The 19227-nt window shown below is 50.3% G+C and overlaps 7 protein-coding genes across 7 annotated transcripts; 2 read left to right on the top strand and 5 right to left on the bottom strand.

The window, feature by feature from the left end:
• Positions 1–81: 81 nt before the first annotated feature.
• BO83DRAFT_410728 (oleate hydratase) lies at positions 82–3749 on the bottom strand (the record flags this gene model as incomplete). The annotated part of the gene is made up of 6 exons (XM_025534245.1): positions 82–1416; positions 1467–1906; positions 2399–2738; positions 2807–3067; positions 3096–3394; positions 3462–3749. 6 exons carry the CDS (start codon positions 3747–3749, stop codon positions 351–353), a joined length of 2694 nt encoding a protein of 897 aa, XP_025384678.1. The 3' UTR covers positions 82–350.
• An 850-nt stretch (positions 3750–4599) lies between these two features.
• On the bottom strand, positions 4600–6104 carry BO83DRAFT_367619 (uncharacterized protein). The gene is made up of 5 exons (XM_025529765.1): positions 5772–6104; positions 5650–5717; positions 5218–5597; positions 5089–5153; positions 4600–5032 (listed from the first exon to the last, which is right to left on the bottom strand). Exons 1-5 carry the CDS (start codon positions 5959–5961, stop codon positions 4653–4655), a joined length of 1083 nt encoding a protein of 360 aa, XP_025384677.1. The 5' UTR covers positions 5962–6104; the 3' UTR covers positions 4600–4652.
• Positions 6105–6694: 590 nt separating this feature from the next.
• On the bottom strand, positions 6695–8338 carry BO83DRAFT_367615 (uncharacterized protein; the record flags this gene model as incomplete). Its single annotated transcript, XM_025529764.1, has 1 exon — positions 6695–8338. The coding sequence occupies one exon, from the start codon at positions 8336–8338 to the stop codon at positions 6695–6697; it is 1644 nt and encodes a 547-aa protein (XP_025384676.1).
• A 323-nt stretch (positions 8339–8661) lies between these two features.
• BO83DRAFT_452691 (uncharacterized protein) lies at positions 8662–10564 on the bottom strand. The gene is made up of 4 exons (XM_025536871.1): positions 10133–10564; positions 9684–10065; positions 9513–9630; positions 8662–9154 (listed from the first exon to the last, which is right to left on the bottom strand). The coding sequence occupies exons 1-4, from the start codon at positions 10277–10279 to the stop codon at positions 8749–8751; spliced, it is 1053 nt and encodes a 350-aa protein (XP_025384675.1). The 5' UTR covers positions 10280–10564; the 3' UTR covers positions 8662–8748.
• A 632-nt stretch (positions 10565–11196) lies between these two features.
• Positions 11197–12649, top strand: BO83DRAFT_410725 (O-methyltransferase; the record flags this gene model as incomplete). Its single annotated transcript, XM_025534244.1, has 6 exons — positions 11197–11422; positions 11474–11619; positions 11680–11778; positions 11825–11984; positions 12029–12272; positions 12336–12649. The coding sequence occupies exons 1-6, from the start codon at positions 11216–11218 to the stop codon at positions 12647–12649; spliced, it is 1170 nt and encodes a 389-aa protein (XP_025384674.1). The 5' UTR covers positions 11197–11215.
• Positions 12650–13655: 1006 nt separating this feature from the next.
• BO83DRAFT_440131 (HET-domain-containing protein) lies at positions 13656–15449 on the top strand (the record flags this gene model as incomplete). Its single annotated transcript, XM_025536230.1, has 1 exon — positions 13656–15449. One exon carries the CDS (start codon positions 13656–13658, stop codon positions 15447–15449), a length of 1794 nt encoding a protein of 597 aa, XP_025384673.1.
• Positions 15450–15519: 70 nt separating this feature from the next.
• BO83DRAFT_452665 (glycoside hydrolase family 35 protein) lies at positions 15520–19010 on the bottom strand (the record flags this gene model as incomplete). The annotated part of the gene is made up of 5 exons (XM_025536870.1): positions 15520–15876; positions 15959–17762; positions 17832–17940; positions 18002–18131; positions 18182–19010. The coding sequence occupies 5 exons, from the start codon at positions 19008–19010 to the stop codon at positions 15659–15661; spliced, it is 3090 nt and encodes a 1029-aa protein (XP_025384672.1). The 3' UTR covers positions 15520–15658.
• Positions 19011–19227: the final 217 nt, after the last annotated feature.

Genomic DNA, 19227 nt, shown 5'->3' with positions numbered 1-19227 from the left:
CACAATCTAAATTGATTAATAACAAAGGCTAATTTAACACGCCATTAAAAAAGAAAAAGGCTAACTTTAGAACATGCTGTACAGTAATTGTGATAGTGCTTTTATTTTTATCTGGTTCAGGCTTACATCAAAATATCAGGGTTTGCTTGCCCTGATATATCCCCCCCCGTGATGAGATTGTTGTAATTCCGGGGAAGGAGGTTCTGGTAAACTGAATGAAGGCAGAGAAGTAGTTTTCAACGCATGACAAAAACGGTATAAAATCCGTGTATCATAAACCAAGGCTCATTTGCGGGGTGTTGAAACAAGTAAGAACCAGCGAGAAGTACGTCAGTTAGTAAGTAGGCAATCTACAAAGCCCGCAGATTGATCGCGGAACTTCGCTTAGATACTGTCTTGTGCGTTTCCAGCCCCATTAGCTGGCGGACCGCCGTCTGTGCTGACCGCACACTGTAATCCATCGTCACGGCCACCTCTCCCGGGATGTCCACGAATTGGCCAATGAGTCCGAGATTGTCGATCCCCGGGGGTATCACTTGTGGTCGATCGCCGCGCAAGCGGGGCAACAGTGTTGCCGCTGCTCGTGGAACCACGCAGGGTAGGGTAATCGAGTGGTCTAGGATACCCTGCACAGGGAAATTCAGTTGTTTTAATATCTCTTCCATGACTTCTTGTCCCGAGCATTCGAGCATGGGTTTCTTGACGTAGTCGCCCTCCCGCTCGGGGTACATTGCGTAGCCCCAGAGCACCTGCACGTGCGCAGGTTGATCGGGGAGTAGAGGCTGCTGGGGGAGATTGATGCTAAGAAGCCAGGGAGTGTCTTTGAGGGTGACGAAAGTGCCGCTTCCTACTTTATCGCCGGTGAGGGCGGTAAAACGGTTGAAGAACTCGGGGGAGGAAAAGGTGACGGTGAAGGATTCGAGGCGGGACTCTCCCATGCGTGTGCAGAAGTTGTATGCATTCCCGAAGATAGGGTTTTTAGTGGACAGCTCTAGCCACAGAAGCCAGTTCTCGTCTAAGTCTTTCTCGATCTCCATTAGTTCCAGGGATGGTGGGGACGTATTGGTGCCCGTTGTGGAGCCGGACATAACCGAGCCTAGTGACACCAGCACGATGTCCCGCGGCCCTAGGTTTATCGTCTGCTCGGGCTCGTTTTCATGTGTGGCTTTGATGGCTGATACCCGGTGCGGATCGCTGCTTGAAGGGGTAGTGATGATATCAGTGACTGTCGTGTGGAAGCGGAAGTCTACGCCCCGGGACCGCAGAAATTGAGCGACCGGTGCGACGATAGACTCGTGCCGGTTGAAACGGCCACCATCTAGCTTTCGGCGACGGTGGATCTCGTGGATGCTGTGCATGTAGTGTTGAAGGTAGCGCCGGAACTCGGCTGCACTATGGACAGGCTTTATACCAAAGCTAGGAGGTTGTTAGGTATGGCAAATAATTGATACAAAGGTCCGACTCACGTCGTGGAAAGTAGCATCCAGTAGCAGCTTTTGAAGAAGCTATTGCTGAAATGATCGCAGATGCGCGAGCGGCCCAGGGACTTGTCCGATTTTGAAACCAGCATGAACAGGTCCACGCGGTCGCGCAGTCCTAAACTCGCGCGTTTGGCGTCAATGCGTTCAAGACTATGTTTATGACGGGCGAGGAAGCGAGTATGAGGACGATCTTTGATGGCTTCGGTGGCCCAGAACTCGTCAAGGTCGTCGAGAACAGACTGGTTTGGCTTTGTCCTAGAGGGTACCAGGGAGAGAAGTTCTTCCATGCAGGCGTCGTTGAATGGAGGCATCCCTCCTGCCCGGCAATCATATCCATTGATGGGGTCGCCCGTACTGATAGTCCCGCCGCCAGCTTGACTGAGGGTTTCAAGGATGTGAACACGAGATGGAGGCACATGCGCTTCCTGAATGAGGTGTACAGCTGCAGTCAGAGAAGAAATGCCGGCCCCTAGAATCCACGCATCCATCCCCTCTGGCGACCGGCGCTCAGGCGGAGGAGTTGGCGGTGCCGAAATGGAAGACATGACGGACAATGGTTGTCACTGCTTAAACGAGACAGCCACGAGGACAGCCAACCGGTATATAAAGCGACGCCCACGGCGTTCTGGACTTCACGGGTGTGGCGGGAAGGTTTCTGATGTCAAGGCTCGCCGACATCCTAACACTCTGGGAGAACCATGGTTTGCAACGGTTAGACCCACGCTGATGACACAATGATTTGCTTGCACAAGATAGGCAGTGTATTCGATCCAGATAATTTTCGTCCTAGCAAAGTCATTTAGGCCGTGTTCATTCTAGAACTGGCCGCGAAAATATAACTCTGGCTGGTTACTGTTACTGCCAAAGGGACACTGTCCCCTGTGTTCCTTTTCCAATACTTCTACACACTCACCCACGGACTTTCGTCCCTTTCCTTCGAAGTACCTCGGTCCCAAATTGGCTACATCAAAGCCCCCGGGGTAGTAAGTTTCGCCATCATCGCCGGGAAGTGGAAGGCCTAGGGCCCACGTCAACCACGCCGCTGGACCCCAGCGGTTCCAGACGGTGGGTTGCACGTAGTATGGCATTCCTTTCCAAACTCGAACATAATACCGACCCTCCTCATTAGGAGTATCGCTGAAAACCTCTTGTCGGAGAACCATCGGCCGAGGAAGCCCAAGGTATCGCAGAAAATACTTCCGTAGGGTTACTAGCCCCGTGAAAATCCTCCGATACCGCATGGGTGGCGCCTCGTACCTGATTTATCAGCACATGGTTCTCGGCATAAGCGATCATAAAGAATGTGTTGTGCAAGAAAAGCTCACATTATTGCTTCCCGCAATCTATTGTCCATCACACAGGTGGCAAAGCCGACGGCGACGCCTCTCACCCACTCGGGAAATCCGTAAACAATGACATCCATCGTCTTGTTCGCGACCAGTCTGTTCCGGTGGTCGGGTCTCATGTTCTTTTCTTCATAATGGTCACTCCACTGCCGGAGCTCTTCCAAGAATTGCAGGCCATCTCTGAACCCGCCATTTCCCGACGGCAACGCATGGTAGCTGATACCCAACGCATCTCCCAGGCTTTTCCAGTAATTTTTCAATAGCACACTGTTCCAACTCCGTCATTGCCCTCCACTCGAACCGCTCCACAAAGCGGATGGGTTCTGTGGCGAATAGGCTCAGAGTATAGAGCATGTCAGTCTCGAGGATTCTACCACTGGCACGGTATCCGGAGTGTAGGAATTTGGTTCGGGCAATGGCAGTGCGCGCACGAGAGGAAGTAGGAGGGCATGTCACGAACTGACCGATAAGGGCACCCGTATCTGCATAGCGCTTGAAGGAGGTGGCGGGGTCTGAAAGTTGGGAAGTATGCAGAAGGAGGGAAGAGATGGTCGGGATGCCGTATGTCTGGATGGGGAGATTACATGTTATTAGTAGGATTCCAAGACGAGGGGAGGTAAAGAGGAACAGTTACCCGAAGGAGTGCAAACTGAAGGGCTTTCACTGCAGTCGTAGGGAACTCGAGTTGCATTATGTTCTTTTGTATGGCCCATGCATCATGGACGGTCATTTGGGACATAGATGCACGGGTTGTGTACTGTGAGTAGTCGCGGTAAAGATTGCGAGCGCGCTGGAAGCGAAGAGTGGAGACGAGGAGAAGGTAGGCGAGGAAGACGAGTGTGAGGGTGATGGGAAGCGAGACTGGTAGTTGATGGATTGAAGGTGTGAGACTGGTAAGGGAAACGGCGGTTGTATGGGGCATGATGCTGACGATCTCTTGTGGGGGAGACTGGATGATGGATTCAAAATTGTGGGATGGTTGAATTAGTAAAATCTATGATGAAGTTGAGATGCTCCATGAAGAAGGTCCGTCGGTCTGTGGTGCCCATTATATACTACAACCGCACGAAGACAGAAGTCACGTCTGTGTGTACTATCATTATCTCATACACTACTTCCTATGGTCACCAGCTCAATGCCTTTGGTATACATTCTCCATACTTGCACACGTCGTACCGAGTCCATATGCGACTATCTTGAACGGAACGCGGACCGAGGATGGGGAGCGCGGGGTGCCGATCACTAGGGCCGACCACTCGAATTGATGAGCCAGTCAGGGTGGACCAAATGGGGATTATGTGCAGCAGGTCTGATAACCCTTGCCGGAGAAATGAATCCGAAATCATACGAGCATCTTGTCTATCCGCAATACGCTGGTTGGGGTCGCGGTGGCCTATGAGATGCAGCATCTTGAAAAGGCAGGTATCGTACTCGGCGTATTCCTAGATGGAAAAAGATATACGTTAGGGATCAAGGTACACAAATGCGACATGTGCTGTAACCTCGGATGGTGTGGAGCTGATGTGGTGGTTGTCCACGGAAGAAAATGCACGTAACCGCAGGGTTGGATGAGGAGTGGTAACACAACTTCTCAATCAACCGGATATCTTTTTTTTCTGCACTGCCAGTCATACTATATACCAACCGATCCCTCACTTCCCCAAGTCAGTCTCATCTTGGAACAGGGTGTAGGGCGGACTCCTACCCCTTTGGTTCCCCTTAAGAAATGTAGTAGAATGAATAGAGTACTATGTAGAATGAACTACTATTGACTGAGAAGGTAATGACTGCATGGAGTCTGCCAGGGATCAGCTGACATTATGTGCTATACCATCTCCTCCTTCGCTCTTATCTTGCGATCAATCGACACTTCAACCATTATGTCCCGATTCCCAGCTAAGCCCGGAGTTTCATCCACACTACCACGTACACGCGTACTGTATGCGGAAGCTCGCACCTGCGACCACTCATCCACTGATCCCGTTCCTGCAAAGGACAACGGCCTCGGCCATGACAGCGACCTCATCATCTGCGCGCGTTTTGAAGAGTCGCTGGAATTAGATGTTTGGCCACGCATGGCGCAACATTTGATTTTGAATGTCTTTGTGACGCGGTGGAAGATCGGGCGCATCAAGATCACCGAAGTACATATGATTCCCAAATCAAGTTCGACAATGGACCAGATGGACTGGAGGTATCCGTTTTCTGGGCGGCATTAGCAATTTTCATCGTTTGACCATGAGGGTAGATGGGTTGCATACTGGTAGCATCTGTCGTCAGGTATCTCTTGAACGTGATCATACGCAGAAACCCGACGGCACAGACCCTTTTGTCACTGTCAGCATCATACAGTCAAACAATACAAACAATTTGCATAGCAGGAAACATACAATCCACCAAATCCAAAAAGAAGACTTAGTTCCACCTTCTGTCGGAGTGTCAGTTTCATCCCCCAAACCACGATCATGGGCACCAAGACCAATACGAAATTCTCGGCCAGCGCAAACGACCCAGTTATAATGTAGAAGGTATTTCGCCCACGCATGCAGCTGCCATCAATATGTTTGATCCAGAAATAACGCACAGGCCAGCATTGGAAGATGCTGACAAGCAGGCAAGCAATGCCCCAGGCAAGCGTGAACACCATCAATGCAGTAGTAAGCTTCCGCCAATATGTGATGGCTCCGAAAAGCTTGCGGAGCAGAACGAGGTAGGAAATTTTCACGAAGACGTGGCCTAATACCCAGAATTTTGTTGAGCACCAGAAGAGCTAGCCCATTTGGTTAGAACTTGGCCCTAAAGCGGGGAGTGGGTATACTCACCAAAGTGACTGTTCCTCTGGTAGGCCTGGAGAGGGACCAGAAATCGTGATCAACGCCGTTGAATGCCGCTAGATAACATGTAAGCTAATGTACAATGGAACTGGGGTTATGATGTAACTAACATATCACAGTACAGAGTGTTAGCCCGTATGAGAAGACAAGCCCTATGCCCATCAACATATCACCGAGATCAAGTTTCTGACGGGCAAGTCGCCGAGAATACAACCGGAGAATGAAGAAGAGGGTTGTCACAGCACATGCCACAATGGGGACAACAACGAGGGTGATGCCCCAATGATTGAGTGGCGTCATGGAGGCTGATGGGAGGCAGAAAGCTGTGCTTGCATCGACCCACTCATCTGGGTTGGTATGGGTTTTATTCAAGCAATGTAACGGGGGTTAACGTCCTGTATACAGGACTATATACTTTCTTCCTCATTCTCGCGGCATCTGCGAACGATCACGGCCGGAAGAGTCTTTTAAATCGGCCCGCTGCAGCAACACAGGAACCCTCTTCGGCCGAATTTGCAGTGATGTCAACGAAATCGCGGCAGTGGCGACTACCTCAATCAACGATTTGCCGCAATCCGAAAGTCTAAAACGAACCCCCGGACATCTTCCCTTGATGTAAAGACCGGAGGCCAGATTGACTTGGCCATATCGCGGAATGCCGCCGATAAGAAGAATCATGATTGGTTTGTTACTGCGATCTTTGATCTGTTGAGGTCATCCTGTTCCTTTTCCAGTATATCCCCCGGTACCCCAGGGACGACGACTCAAACGACTCCGCTTCATCCCGGCTCTGCGATTATACCTGGCGTAACCAGACGGCCGGGTCCGGAACCAGAATATTTCGGCCGTAAGTGCCTGACACTGTAGAATCCCTCCATCTCTGTCTCTTGTATTGACGGCGTTGTGGGTCACGAGGCTCGTTAAACTGAGCCGCCTACATCACCACGTTGCCGATGCTGAATGTGAGATTTGCACAGTAACAGAAAAGGTCCAATTGCATTCTTGCTATGTCGCATCAACGAGTCTATTGCTCCTATGCAGCTATCCTGTGTCCTTGGACTTGCTGTTCGTGGTTTATGTGCTCATCCAGTCGTTGCTCTGAGAACCATTCTTTAACATTCTTCCACCGCAGTGTTGTTCGCACATTGCTCGACCAATCCTGATCGAAATGGAGCCATCTAGCATCTGTCAACCTCCAGCGTGGGTCTTCCAGCTCGCCGTCTCTCTCATAGAAGCCCCCGCCGTATCGGGCAATATTCCAAAGCCACCACAGGGTCAGACGCAGGGGATCGTCTTCACCCTCGACCGAGAGCTGTTGCCGATTGATTGCAAGATCAAGGACTTTGAAAGTCTTCCCTATCTCCACTAGTAGTTTGTACTGATCACGACGCATATAGTTCCTCCAAAAATCCCGATCGCGCTTTTTGGTCGGTTCCTTGAGCGGCCTTGAATCATACATGAGAAGATATACCCCTCTCTCATCTACTGACTGGAACGCCGACTTGGGTGGCGAGATAGCAGCAACTGCCCAATAATGCCATGCTAGTCCTTGGACATGATGCTCTCTCGTAACACAGAGCGTCCCCCAACTCTGATCGTCCTTTGTATGCATATACAGATCTGCGACGGTGTGTGCATTGTGCTTGTCGGAGGAGGTGTATCCCCCAATTTTCTTGTCACGGTCTGCCTTATCAATAAAGGACACCGGGCGATAGTGAAAAGTAAAGTTGACGTCAAGGTCTTTCAGGTTTTGTCGCATGCTAGCAAGATAGGCCGATATTGTGTTCAGCTCGTCTGTCTTATGGAGTGTTCGGATCTCCCAGGGTAAGTCTGTTGCCGTTGGCAATCCATGCTCGGATTCAACCCTATCAATAAAGGCCCATACGGTATCCCGACACGGAATTCCAACAGTGGCCGCACAGTACCGTGGTCTCCTAGGAAGCCCATTTGTCCGGATTTCTAAGCTTTTGTGTTGGGTGAAATAGTCAACTTGACTAAACCTGGGACATTCAGACTCTCCATAATGATCAGCCATGCCATCATCTTCCAAAGGTTCTCCATCTTCATGATTACCATCACTCACAGCATGGCTGCCACCTGCATGATCTTCAAACGATCCCTCAAAAGCGGAATCCTCCCTAGCCCCGAAAGACACACTAACCCCAGAAGACCTTTCCGTAAGGAGACCATGTTCAGCAGTATGCGCGGCCGTCGCAACAGGAAGCGACAATGCCCAACCAATCTTCCGTCTATTCCCGGGCACCTGATTCACCTTCACCATCGAAGTATCCACAGCCGACGATACGGGCCCAGTGTCATCTTCCCCTACTTTCTCAGAAAGTATCGCTGGCCGTTCCGCAAGTGTTTCTGTTGCCCTCAACCCATCCTGATCCTCAAGCAAGTTGCACGGTATGAAGTAGCCACTCATCGGCGGATAAGCCCCGCCACCTGGGACAGACTCTAGAGATCGACCATGAGCGTACTCCTGAGGAGGCTCTTTCTCGTTTCTCATCTCTTGCGGCTCGACGTTCGCGTCGGTGGCTGTAACGACATTCTGGCCGTTGCGTTCGCTTTCGCTTTCGCTGCCACTTTCACGTTTTCCCTTCGACTTGAGGGTGGGCTTGGTAACGAGGGATGTCGATATGATTGGGCAGGTTGCGGTAGGGGGACAAGCCATGAGCGCGAGACTCAAGTAGGAGGGTTTCTCTTTGTAGTCTGCTGTAAAGTATGTGGTAATGATTGTGAAGGTAGGCTCACGGTGTTAAAAGGAGTGAAAATAGAAGACAAATGGCCGATGTCGGCTGATTTTGACGTAGATCAAAATGTGTGGAACCTATTTCGTTGATAAGACTGGGTTGGGCGTTGGAATGGTGATCAATGAGTGATTATCCTTGACACTTTCGGTCGCTTTGAGATCCTCTTTTTATATCCTTGTCTCTCGTTAGAATTTCATTCCGGAACACATTAAGAAGGAGCAATAGTTCGACCACTACTGCTTTCGTACATTTGAAACCTCGATCTCATTAAGGATCGATCGACCTAGCTAACATACAAACCGTCATCGCCGGATCACCCCTCCGTCCTATGTCACTGATGACCGCTCCTAAACGGATTCGCACGCGGGAAATGAGGATTCTCGATATCCCGTTTGGACTTATTTCCCTCGTGGACCTCAATCTCGGTCGTCTTTGTGATGATTGTATGGTCCGAACATCTTCCCGGGGAGACAAAACTATATTTGTTGGAAGCTACATTCACCAAACCGGTTTCGTCAGCGAATGTATCGAAAAGTGACTGATCGGGTTGACGACGAGCGAGAGGAATCGGTTTCTGTCTGGCTGCTGCTGCTGCTGCTTCGGAGTGGGAGCGTTTGTAGTATGAACCTGCGTAGCGTGTTCGATGAAGAGCAAAGTTGTATGATTGCCGTAGCGTGGGGAGAGTGGCGCATATTATGATAACGTACAGATTCTGTTGATGGATTGCAGGGGCGCCACTTAGCGCATGATAAAAGTATATAGATAGCTTGGCTGTGCTGAGATGAAGGTTCCTGCTTACCTCAATTCTAGTGGTTCGGAAAACATGGTGTTAGCTTGGTTTGTTGTGGTTTAGTAAACATGAACCATGGAGAAGTGAGTGGCGTACGAGTACCATGTTGTAATATCGGCCCATGACCCTGGAGTTAATGTTTTAAGCTTCGTCTTCGAGTGTCTGGGCCTGCACAGAACATCGGTGCTTACAGGTTATGTCTGAATGGACCGGAAGGCTTTTTAGAAGAATAGCTTTGACCAAGGTTGCTGCCGCCGCCCTTCTGGGATCAGTTGAGTTTATTTCGTTGGGTTGAAGTTACTTACAGGATCCCAGCGCCCATGACAACTATAACCCCTAGCTTCATTTTCCAGGGCAGCTGGACGGACCAGAAAATGATGACTGGAAACAAGGCCAAGCTAAGGTCGGCGAAAGCGTTGAATGCTGTATGATGTTATTGTCTCGACGCATAGCTACCGGGCAGTGTTGGCACTCACAGGCTTGCGATATCCCAGCAATCAGCTGTAACTTTAAGCTCAAGCAGGAGCCGGGAACCTCTAGCCGGCAGATCTTCTCCGCAGGCCGGCAGTACCCCATGATGGCAATGATGGCCAGCACATTCCAAGCAATGGATATTACACTGAAGATATATAGGAACCATCGTTTTGCCGGGGACGCTGTCTGGCCCATTAAGCGCAGCAGGAAGACGGCCACCGATAGCTTGCCTGTTGTGGTGGAGACCATGGAGAAGTTGGGTGCGATGACAGTATATTTGAAGGCCTCGATTTTCCATTCCCCATTGGAAATGTTGGCCATGTGTTTCCCCAGCCCATAATGCACGCCGGTTTGCGCTAACCCTGAACATACAACAGCGCTCAACTGCATTAATGCGGCGCCTGGGTTTTAGCCGCTATTTTTGCGGTAGGATCTTGCAGGGTTAACTTACCAGGGAAAGAACAATAAAGAAGTCGTCCCAGCCTGCTTTGCGAGTCAGTATTAGCCGGGTGTACAGTCGAATGGCGACGACTATGATCGCCACGCTTCCAAAGCTCCAGGACACGGCAGTGATCTGTGGGCCTTTGTCGCGAGGCATGGTGGGCGGACTTAACAATATATCATTGTTGCACGATCAAGGGGGAACACTTTGGAGGTCCTTGAAATATAAAGCTGTACCGAGCAGGCGTGTTCCCAATCGAGCGATATGGTCGATACTTGATTATTTACGAAAATATTAGATAAGCACAAAGAGATCCTTTGTTCAGCCGTCGAGCGATACATCGACTATCAACATATGGCAAGCGGGATGGCCATGTCTCGGAATTTGCCGTGATTTGGCCGTCGGGGTATACGAAGGGGATCGACTGCCATATGCCAAAAGACCCACCTGTAGGGGAGTCCCTTCGGCCTGTGCTTTTGCTAGGTACAAAGGCCAGATCAGCCCACAGCAGGCACCTTTTGTCCGGGCATCAGATAGACGAGCCCAATGTGTGCGGACCAATTATTGGGCACCATTATGCGCAATGACCTCCGGGAACCTTCGAAAGCATTCAGAACTTCTGTCACGGCGTGATGTCTCCTTCAATTGTTGGATTGAAAGCAGAGCTCAAGTCAAAGCTCGGAATATCCATAGCGCTTCCGCGAGGCACCGGCGCGGCGATAATGCAGCCAGAGCGTGTGGCGCGTGGGAGGACGGCACCTAGGTGACGGAACTGACAGCCGGTGGCGGCCCTTTACAGGTCCTATCCAACCCTATTTTCACGATGGCGCTGCTAACTGTTCTAGTCTGGCATTGCGGGCCTCTTTTGATGACCAAAGGTACTGCATCTTGGCCTAGCTGGGCGCTTACCCCCAACTCTGATTGATGTGACAGGTCCACCCGGTGCATACCGTCCTGCGTCTCCTGCCATAACGAGTAAAAGGCTGTCGTAAAGCTGTACCTGGCTGAATCAAAACAATAAGGCTCCCAACTATTGTAAAAGGACAGGCCTTCCCTTCTCCCCTGTTCCATATAGTGCTGCTTCCCGTGCATATGTTCATCATGTCTAGCAATAGTTGTCACACCAATGGCGTCTCTCAAAAACCAATCGACGGTCTGATTCGACAGGTCGCGCAGGCTGCAGATGCTTTTCAAGATAGTCATAACGAAGCGGATCGCTTGGCTGTCCTCCAGGCGGCGCAGAGGCTGGTGGAGGTGTTTCAGAAGCCGCAAGATGCAGTGTATAATCTAGCTTACTCGGTACTAATATCCTCCAAGAAAAGATGAGCACGAAGTACTGACCCGTACCAGCCTACTCAAGTGATGTGTGTGCGCATCGCCATGGACCTTGGTATTTTCTCCACGCTCAGTGAGCGGAATGGCCCAGTTACGCTGGAGGATCTGGCAGCCACGAAAGGGGCAGATCTAGTCCTGACTGGTACTGTTATCCCAATCACGTCTATGAGTCAGCTGCTAAGATATTCTGGGAACAGAAAGGGTGCTGCGTATCCTTGCAGGGTTGGATACGTTGCAGAACATGATGTACGGGTCTACATCCCCACAAAGATGATCAGGCAGATGACAAACAGACTTAGTGGGGCCGTGGTGAGATTCATGTAAGTCAGTCACATAGGTGGCAAGGCCGAACTGACAGAACGTTAGCTTCGAACTCGGTATGCCTACCTTGGCTAAAGTACCCGAGTTTCTGCGTATGACCAACTTCCGAAACCCATCGGGTGCTCTGAATGGTGCATTACAGTACGCAGAGAAGACAGAAATGTCGCTGTGGGACTGGGTGCCGACCAAACCAGGTTTCTTGGACGTTTGCAATACTTTCATGGAAGCGGACCGCGGGAGCCGGCCTAGCTGCTCGAGTGGGTTCCTGTCAAGGAGAGGATTATTGACGGATTCAAAGAAGGCGAAAGTAATATCCTCTTGGTGGACATAGCAGGTGGGCCCGGCCATGATTTGGTTGCTTTCCAATCCAAATTCTCTGAAGTGCAGGGACGGCTCATCTTGGAAGATCTGCCTCATGTCGTGGCTGAGGCTACTCAGCACCCCAAAATTGAGCATGTATCGTTTGACCTGTTCCAGGCACAGCCAATACAAGGTATACTCGCTGGTTAACACCTGAAACGCTTCTTATCCCTAGTCTGACTGTATACCTCCGCAGGTGCGCGCACCTGTTACATGAAATTCATCCTTCACGACTGGTCAGACGAGGAAAGTCGCCTGATCCTGAGCCATCTTGGAGCAGCAATGAAAAAGGGATATTCCAAACTGATAATCGAGGAATTCGTATTGCCAGACAAGGAATGTGCGATGCTGCCAGCCATGTGGGACTGGGAGATGTTAATTTTCTGTAACAGCATGGAGCGAACGGCTAGTCAATGGATGAAATTGCTGAACTCGGCTGGCTTCACGATTGTGAAATTTTGGGCACCTCCTGGTGACGGACAGAGCATCATCGAGGCGGAGCTGAAATAGCCTGCTGAAGACATGAAATCAGTCCGGCCAAGTCAGATATAACCGAGAGCTGATAAACTAGTAGGATGAGAATACCCTAGTTTCTCGGGCTCATGACATTAGCTTCAATTCGACGATCTGTCGCCTCTTATTTGGCAATGTAACCGTGACTTACTCAATAGATTTAGAAGCCAGTGCCAGCGCAGAGATGAGCTGGGAGATGAAGTAGATAAATAGGATGCTGAACTCATAGGTCTTGTTGGAGAAAGGGAAACACGTGGTCCAGTGGAAACTACTACCACGCGTCAGTCAGCTGACCCAGTCCCGTCTTCTCATCATCACCAACTCAGATATTATCAACTGACCAGTTCATCGAGAATAGCTATAGTGAGTGGACTCTCGGTACCTGTATCTAACAGACAGAGCATATGCACCGGTGAGCTGTCTTTGAATGCTTTCACAAAGTTAGTCCCCATCCCTGCTCCGAAACTCGCTATTACTATGGCTGTGATAAGTTGTGAGATGGTCTACTTGCTACAGCCACTATGTCTGAGATCTGCTGACTGTCAACAATACAAAGTATTCCTGTCCTCAATTGCCAGGGAAAGCTAAACCTCAGGTCCAGGAAAACCCTACACGTATGAAGTATCCCTCAGCACTGATGAGGCTTCTCCGAATTCAGGGCATCCATGGACAACGCAGAAACGATAAGGGCACCTTCCCAGCAACAATATGGTCCTTTATTGTCCACTCAATGACACAGCCCTAGCGCAAGTTGTATTGTGCCATATCATGAGATAAGGATACAACATCTGAAACTTGGAGAAGTGTGGGGACATAGGCAAACGTACAGTACAATTGGACCTCGATTTACTCCGCAGGACAATTCTACCCGAATGTGTTGCCTGCCACGTAGCAGCCAACTGGTAGGTTCAAGACACATCACCACACCACCTAAATAGCGAAGAACAGACTATGTATTCTCAGGTTCGTATGTATTTCCCTTGGTCTAACTTTGAGCGCAAAGATGAGACTGATCAACGCAAGAACATACCAATTGGAAGAATACCTCGACAGTGATATCCCCGAATATGCAATTCTGTCACATACGTGGGGAAAGAATGAAATCTTCTTTCAAGATCTTCAGGCACTGTCAACAGGCTCCAGGTACTGGGATCGTGTGGTAGGCAAGGAAGGATTTTTCAAAATCAAGTATACCTGCCAGCAAGCGATCAGGGATGGTCTAGATTACGCTTGGGTTGATACATGCTGTATCAACAAAAGCAGTAGTGCGGAAATCTCCGAAGCTATAAACTCCATGTTCCAATGGTACATGCGATCAAGCAAGTGCTATGTTTACTTGTCTGACATCCCCAGCGACTACGGTGAGATTCCACTCATTGAGCAAGTTGGAAGCTTTGCCGAACCCGCCAGAAGACGCAGGCCTAGTAAATACGATGCGATGATCAATGGCCCCTTTGCAAGATGCCGCTGGCTCACCCGAGGATGGACATTGCAGGAGTTGATTGCACCCACGGATTTGACCTTTTATGGGTCTGGCTGGAACTTCCTTGGTACAAAAGCATCAATGACAGCCCTCCTCTCTACCATCACTGGCATAGACCAGCGCGTTCTTAGAGACTTGACAAACACAAAAGAGTCACTGAGATCAGTATGTGTCGCACAGAAGATGTCATGGGCAGCTAAGAGGCGGACTTCTAAGATAGAGGATGAGGCATATTGTCTCCTGGGTCTGTTTGATGTTCATATGCCTATCCTCTATGGCGAAGGCAAGGCTGCATTTATTAGACTACAAGAGCAAATCATCAAGAGTTCCGATGATCACACCATTTTCGCATGGAACTATTGCGATATTGAGCAAGAGAGACAGTACACCGTCCTTGCTCCGTCCTCATCCTGCTTTCTCAAGAACGTCGTCCAATGGTCCCGTCCGCGTAACAGTGGGCCATACACCATGACCAACCGAGGCCTCCGCATCCCGCTTCCCGTCACATATCAAAACGGGCCTAAGGATAGCTGCCTCGCGCTCTTGGACTGCCACTATGAGGATGATGTCACAGGCGCCTTGGCCCTTCCTCTTACTCCTCGACCAGACAACACATTTGATATCCATTATGATATCTCGCGGGGGCGGGTAGTGAGAGTTGACTTGGGTCTAGAAACAAAAGCCATGACTCGAGAGCTCTATATCCGATCACAGTCCAATGTTCCTGACCGAGGGCCACAACTGACATGTCAAATCCACATCAATCGAGAGGATTTCAGAACAGCGAGTCAGCGCATAACGGAATACTATCCATCGCGTATCTGGGATGCTGAAAATCACCGACTACGACTTACCTCCAACGACTCGACTTCCTTGGAAACATGGGCTGCTGTTAGGTTACAAGACTCCTCCGAAAGAGCCATCGGAGTTGTGTTCCACCTTTCACCACAAAGAAGGCCAGAGAGCACAGCGACCTTCAATGTACATGGTTGGATCTACATGCAGACCATGAGGCCCGAAATGGCCCTCTCCCATGTAGTCGATCAGGTCATTCGCGGCTGCGCCTCAGCTTCAGCGTATGAATACGGGAACCATGGATCCTATACCCTTGCCTTAGGCCGAAGACATAGCATGGTGGCAACCAACACTATGATCAGTGGTAATGGCTCAGAGACGCTCATGAACGTGACTGTCGCTGATCGGTATGCGCCTTGCACGTTGCGACGTGTCTTTGGCGCGGCTCCTAAGCCCCTGAAGAACGCAGAAACACTTTCTAACGAGAAGGATCTGCGAACGAGCGTGTCTACAGATTAGCAACAGGGTGAACTTCACTTCAATAGAAAGATGAGAACGAACGAGAACCGGTTATAGAAAGAGGTTTGGTCGGGCGCTTATGTATTTAGTCAGTATCTGCTTCACATGACTTCCAGTAACTCAGTAGAACTCTCCATCTTTACAAGCGAGAGCTCAATGCAGTGGCTGTTTCTCTCTCCTGATGACAAGCATCTAAAGAGCCCACAGAATCAATAGCTACCAACCCGCTCCTTATACACCTCTCCCTCCACAAGACTAGGCTTGCGATACCCACTCTGCACCACTGCATTAGCCTGCAACCGCAACCCATCCAACTTGAATGACTTCTCATCCATAGCCCAGATGGTAAGAGCCAGAAAATTGCTCCCGTTATAGTCTAAAATACCCTCTGGGACGGGAAAGCTAAGCTGCGGGCCGATGTGATTGACTACCAACAACATAGTCCATTAGCCCACCCAAATATAAATCACAGCAAGAAGAGAAGAGCAAGAGGAGGAAAATCAACATACCATACTTCCCAAACTGCCACCCATTCACAAACAGCTCCGACCGAAACCTCGCAGGCTCCGATCCATCACCGACCGTAGTGCTATTCTCAAAGACAACACTAATAGGCACATCATACCCATCAGGAATATTCAGATCAAACGTTGTCGCAAAGAACCCCACTCCGGGTGCCTCATCCTCCGGAAGTCCCTCAAACGGAGACCTCTTCGTCCACTTCTCCACCGGGGTACCGGGGAGATGATACCCCTTTCGCTCGGCGAAGAACGCCCCCTCATTGAGTGGACCTCGAGTCAAGTCAGCATAACGCTCTCCACCAAAATTGCCCGTTGATTTCCACGATATGGCTGATTTGTCGTCGCGGCCGTGGAGGGTGTAATCTAGGATTCCACGTGGATCTTTCATGAAATCGCCGTTCGCGGGGAAGTTTTCGTCGTTGCCGAGATGGTCGATTAGGATCGTTAACGTGTAGGTGGTTCCGGGAGTGAGAGAGGATGGGAAGGTGATTGTTTGGTTGGAGAACATATACAACGGCTCTCCTAGCCAGGAGATGAGGAATGTGTTGTTGAGCCAGATGGAGTGGCCGTAGGCATAGCCTCCTTCGGTGAGGAGGTAGAGGGAGGACTCATTCCCGGTGGCCGTAAAGGTGCCCCTGTACAGGAGAGAGCCGCCGTTGTAGCCGTAGTCGCTGGCGTAGAGGGATGTTGGAGTTGTAAGGTTGCGTGGGTTTGCAGTTGTGGTGTGCGTGCAGGGAGTCCAGAGGTCGTCGTTGTATGTGGGATCGCGGACCTCTGGGAGGGTGTTAAGGTAGTGCCAGTTGAGGGTCGTAAGGTCTGGTAGGTTGATGTTGGGCTTTTGATAGGTGAGGGTGCTGGTGAGACGGCCAGATGTGACACTGGTTTGGACGCTTTGGTTGTTGAAGAAAATGCTGGTCACTGGCTGAGGGGCGGAAATGAGCTCGAGGGTAGTGGTGGTGTTGATATCGCCTCTCAAATAGAGGGACGTGCCAGTGAGTTCGGCAGTTCGTAGAAGATACCCGGCCTTGACGATGACAGATCGGTTGGCGTGAGACTGAGAGACGTGTCGGCCTATGGCCCCTGGGACGGGTAGGTCGAGGACCCAGTAGTTGTATGCCTCGTTGCGCCAGAGGAGATGCACCTCGAGGGTGTTGCCGAAATGCACAACTCGGCGTGAGGGTTGGACTGCCCATTGTATCACGGTGGTCGAGTTGATCTGCTGAATCTGCAAATCGTCGCCTTCAATGGAAGTTGGTTTTCCTATATTTGCAGGGACGGCAAATTCATGAAGCTCATCTTCACCTCCATAGAGAACAACCACTGACTTGGAGCCTGTCTGCTTCCAGGTAAATAGCTCCGCCGAGGAATAAATCAGACTTACGTCGCCGACGTCGTAGTCGACTAAATGAATCTTTGAGTCTCGGCCATTCAAACTTAGTGTTCCACCCAGCTGAGGAATTGTCAAGCTACCTGCGGTAGTGTTCACGCGCAGCTTATATGGAGTCGACTCTTGCGATGTTAACTCTCCATGGCGTATCACGTAGAAGTTGGTGGGATTCCCGGCTAACCGGGTTACTGCGAGGGATGTGGTGTCCGTGTAGATTCCATAGCTTCCGTTTTCGGGGTGTGACTCGAGATATGCAGGAGATGCCTGTAGGAAGTTGGATTGTAGCTTCAATTCACTGTATTTCTCGCGGATGACTTCGCGATCTTCGGCGATAGCAGCACCCACGTCGTACGAGGTGTAACCACCAGGATGGCCCAAGTTGCCCCAATTTGTTCCTCCAAAGATCTGGAAGCACAAGTGTTCTATTAGAAAAGAGATAAGAAGGACTATATGCGTATATAGTAGCCAACTCACCATGTAGAGATTTTGGATAGCAGTGCGAAAGCTGTAATTTATCTTGTAGAAGACACGTGCGAATTCAGGACCGATGTATGCGGCTGAGGTATCGACACCAACACCACCCCTAGAATACATTATAAGCTTAGGATGCTTCGCATGATATATATACCCCAGAGTTATCATACCAACCGTCAGGCACTCCGCCTTGGAATTCTGAGATGGAAAACGGCGTGGTCGGGCTCTGCTCCTCATGGACAGTTTCATTGTAGGAGAGCAGTGGGTTTATCACAGATGACCAGTTTGACGGATCAGATGCTAGAAGTAGATAGTTAACAGAGGCTCGATCAGTATAAATCAATACATACGTGCTGTGCTCCAATGCATGGGATAATCATCAAAGCTGTAAATATCCACAGCGCCGACTCCCGTGCCAGGAGCGAAGTTGCCCATAGGTTCAGCATCATTGACGATGAACGGCACGACTACTCCAGCCTTTCGATACTGATCTTCCACGTAAGCCATGTATTCCTTCTGAAGACAGGAACTGTTATAGTCGGGCATAGAGTAGTTGTTGATTTGCGTGTAGCCTACGTCCTGCACGCAAGCCGTATACTCGTTTTCGGGTTGAAATAGGATCACCGGGCCACCATTTGTGATCTGCGCCTTCGCGATTATGCGTCCTATCGCCTGCATATAGGGAGTGATGGCATCCAAGTAGCCTTGCTCTGTAGTTTTGAGACGGTCTTGCACCCGTTCCAACCAGCCAGGAAATCCACCCCCAGAAACTTCGGCGTTGATATAAGGGCCAGGACGAGCAGTTAGATACAAACCGGCTTCTGTAGCCGCCTGAAAGAATTCTTCGAGCGCGAAAACTCCATCCGCCCGGATAGACCCTCGGTCACCTTCAAGGAGGGCCCAATCGACGTAGAAGGACACAGCTGAGAACCCAAGCGCGCGGACTTTCTGGAAGACATCAAGCCAGAGTCCTGGAGATGGGAGACGGAAGGGGTGGAACTCTCCCGATAAGAGAAAAACGCGCTCTCCGTGAACCCGAATGGAGTACTCATCCCACGTCACAATGTCTTGAAGAGAAGGAGCTGTGGTATTCTCCTGACTAACATATTTTGGGGCGGTAACAAGGCCCAAGCAAGCCTTCGCAGCCAGACCAACAGAAAGCAGAAAGGAGGCCTTCATCGTAGTTTAAGATGCAGCCTAGTGGCTCGGTACAGCTTCACGTTACCCTCAAAGCCAATCCACCTTCCCACATCTTTATACCTGGCTGTCTTTGACACCTCTGATGAAAGTAAAGAGGGCGGTCGGCTATGAGGTCGGCATCTGGCCACATTGTTGATCAGCAATCCCCAGGGTGGGGAATGCGGAGGACCTGCGATCAGACGTCAGTTTAACCGGT

Source organism: Aspergillus eucalypticola (assembly GCF_003184535.1).
Source record: "Aspergillus eucalypticola CBS 122712 chromosome Unknown BO83scaffold_26, whole genome shotgun sequence".
Taxonomy (NCBI): domain Eukaryota; kingdom Fungi; phylum Ascomycota; class Eurotiomycetes; order Eurotiales; family Aspergillaceae; genus Aspergillus; species Aspergillus eucalypticola.
This window is presented reverse-complemented; position numbering and strand designations above follow the sequence as displayed.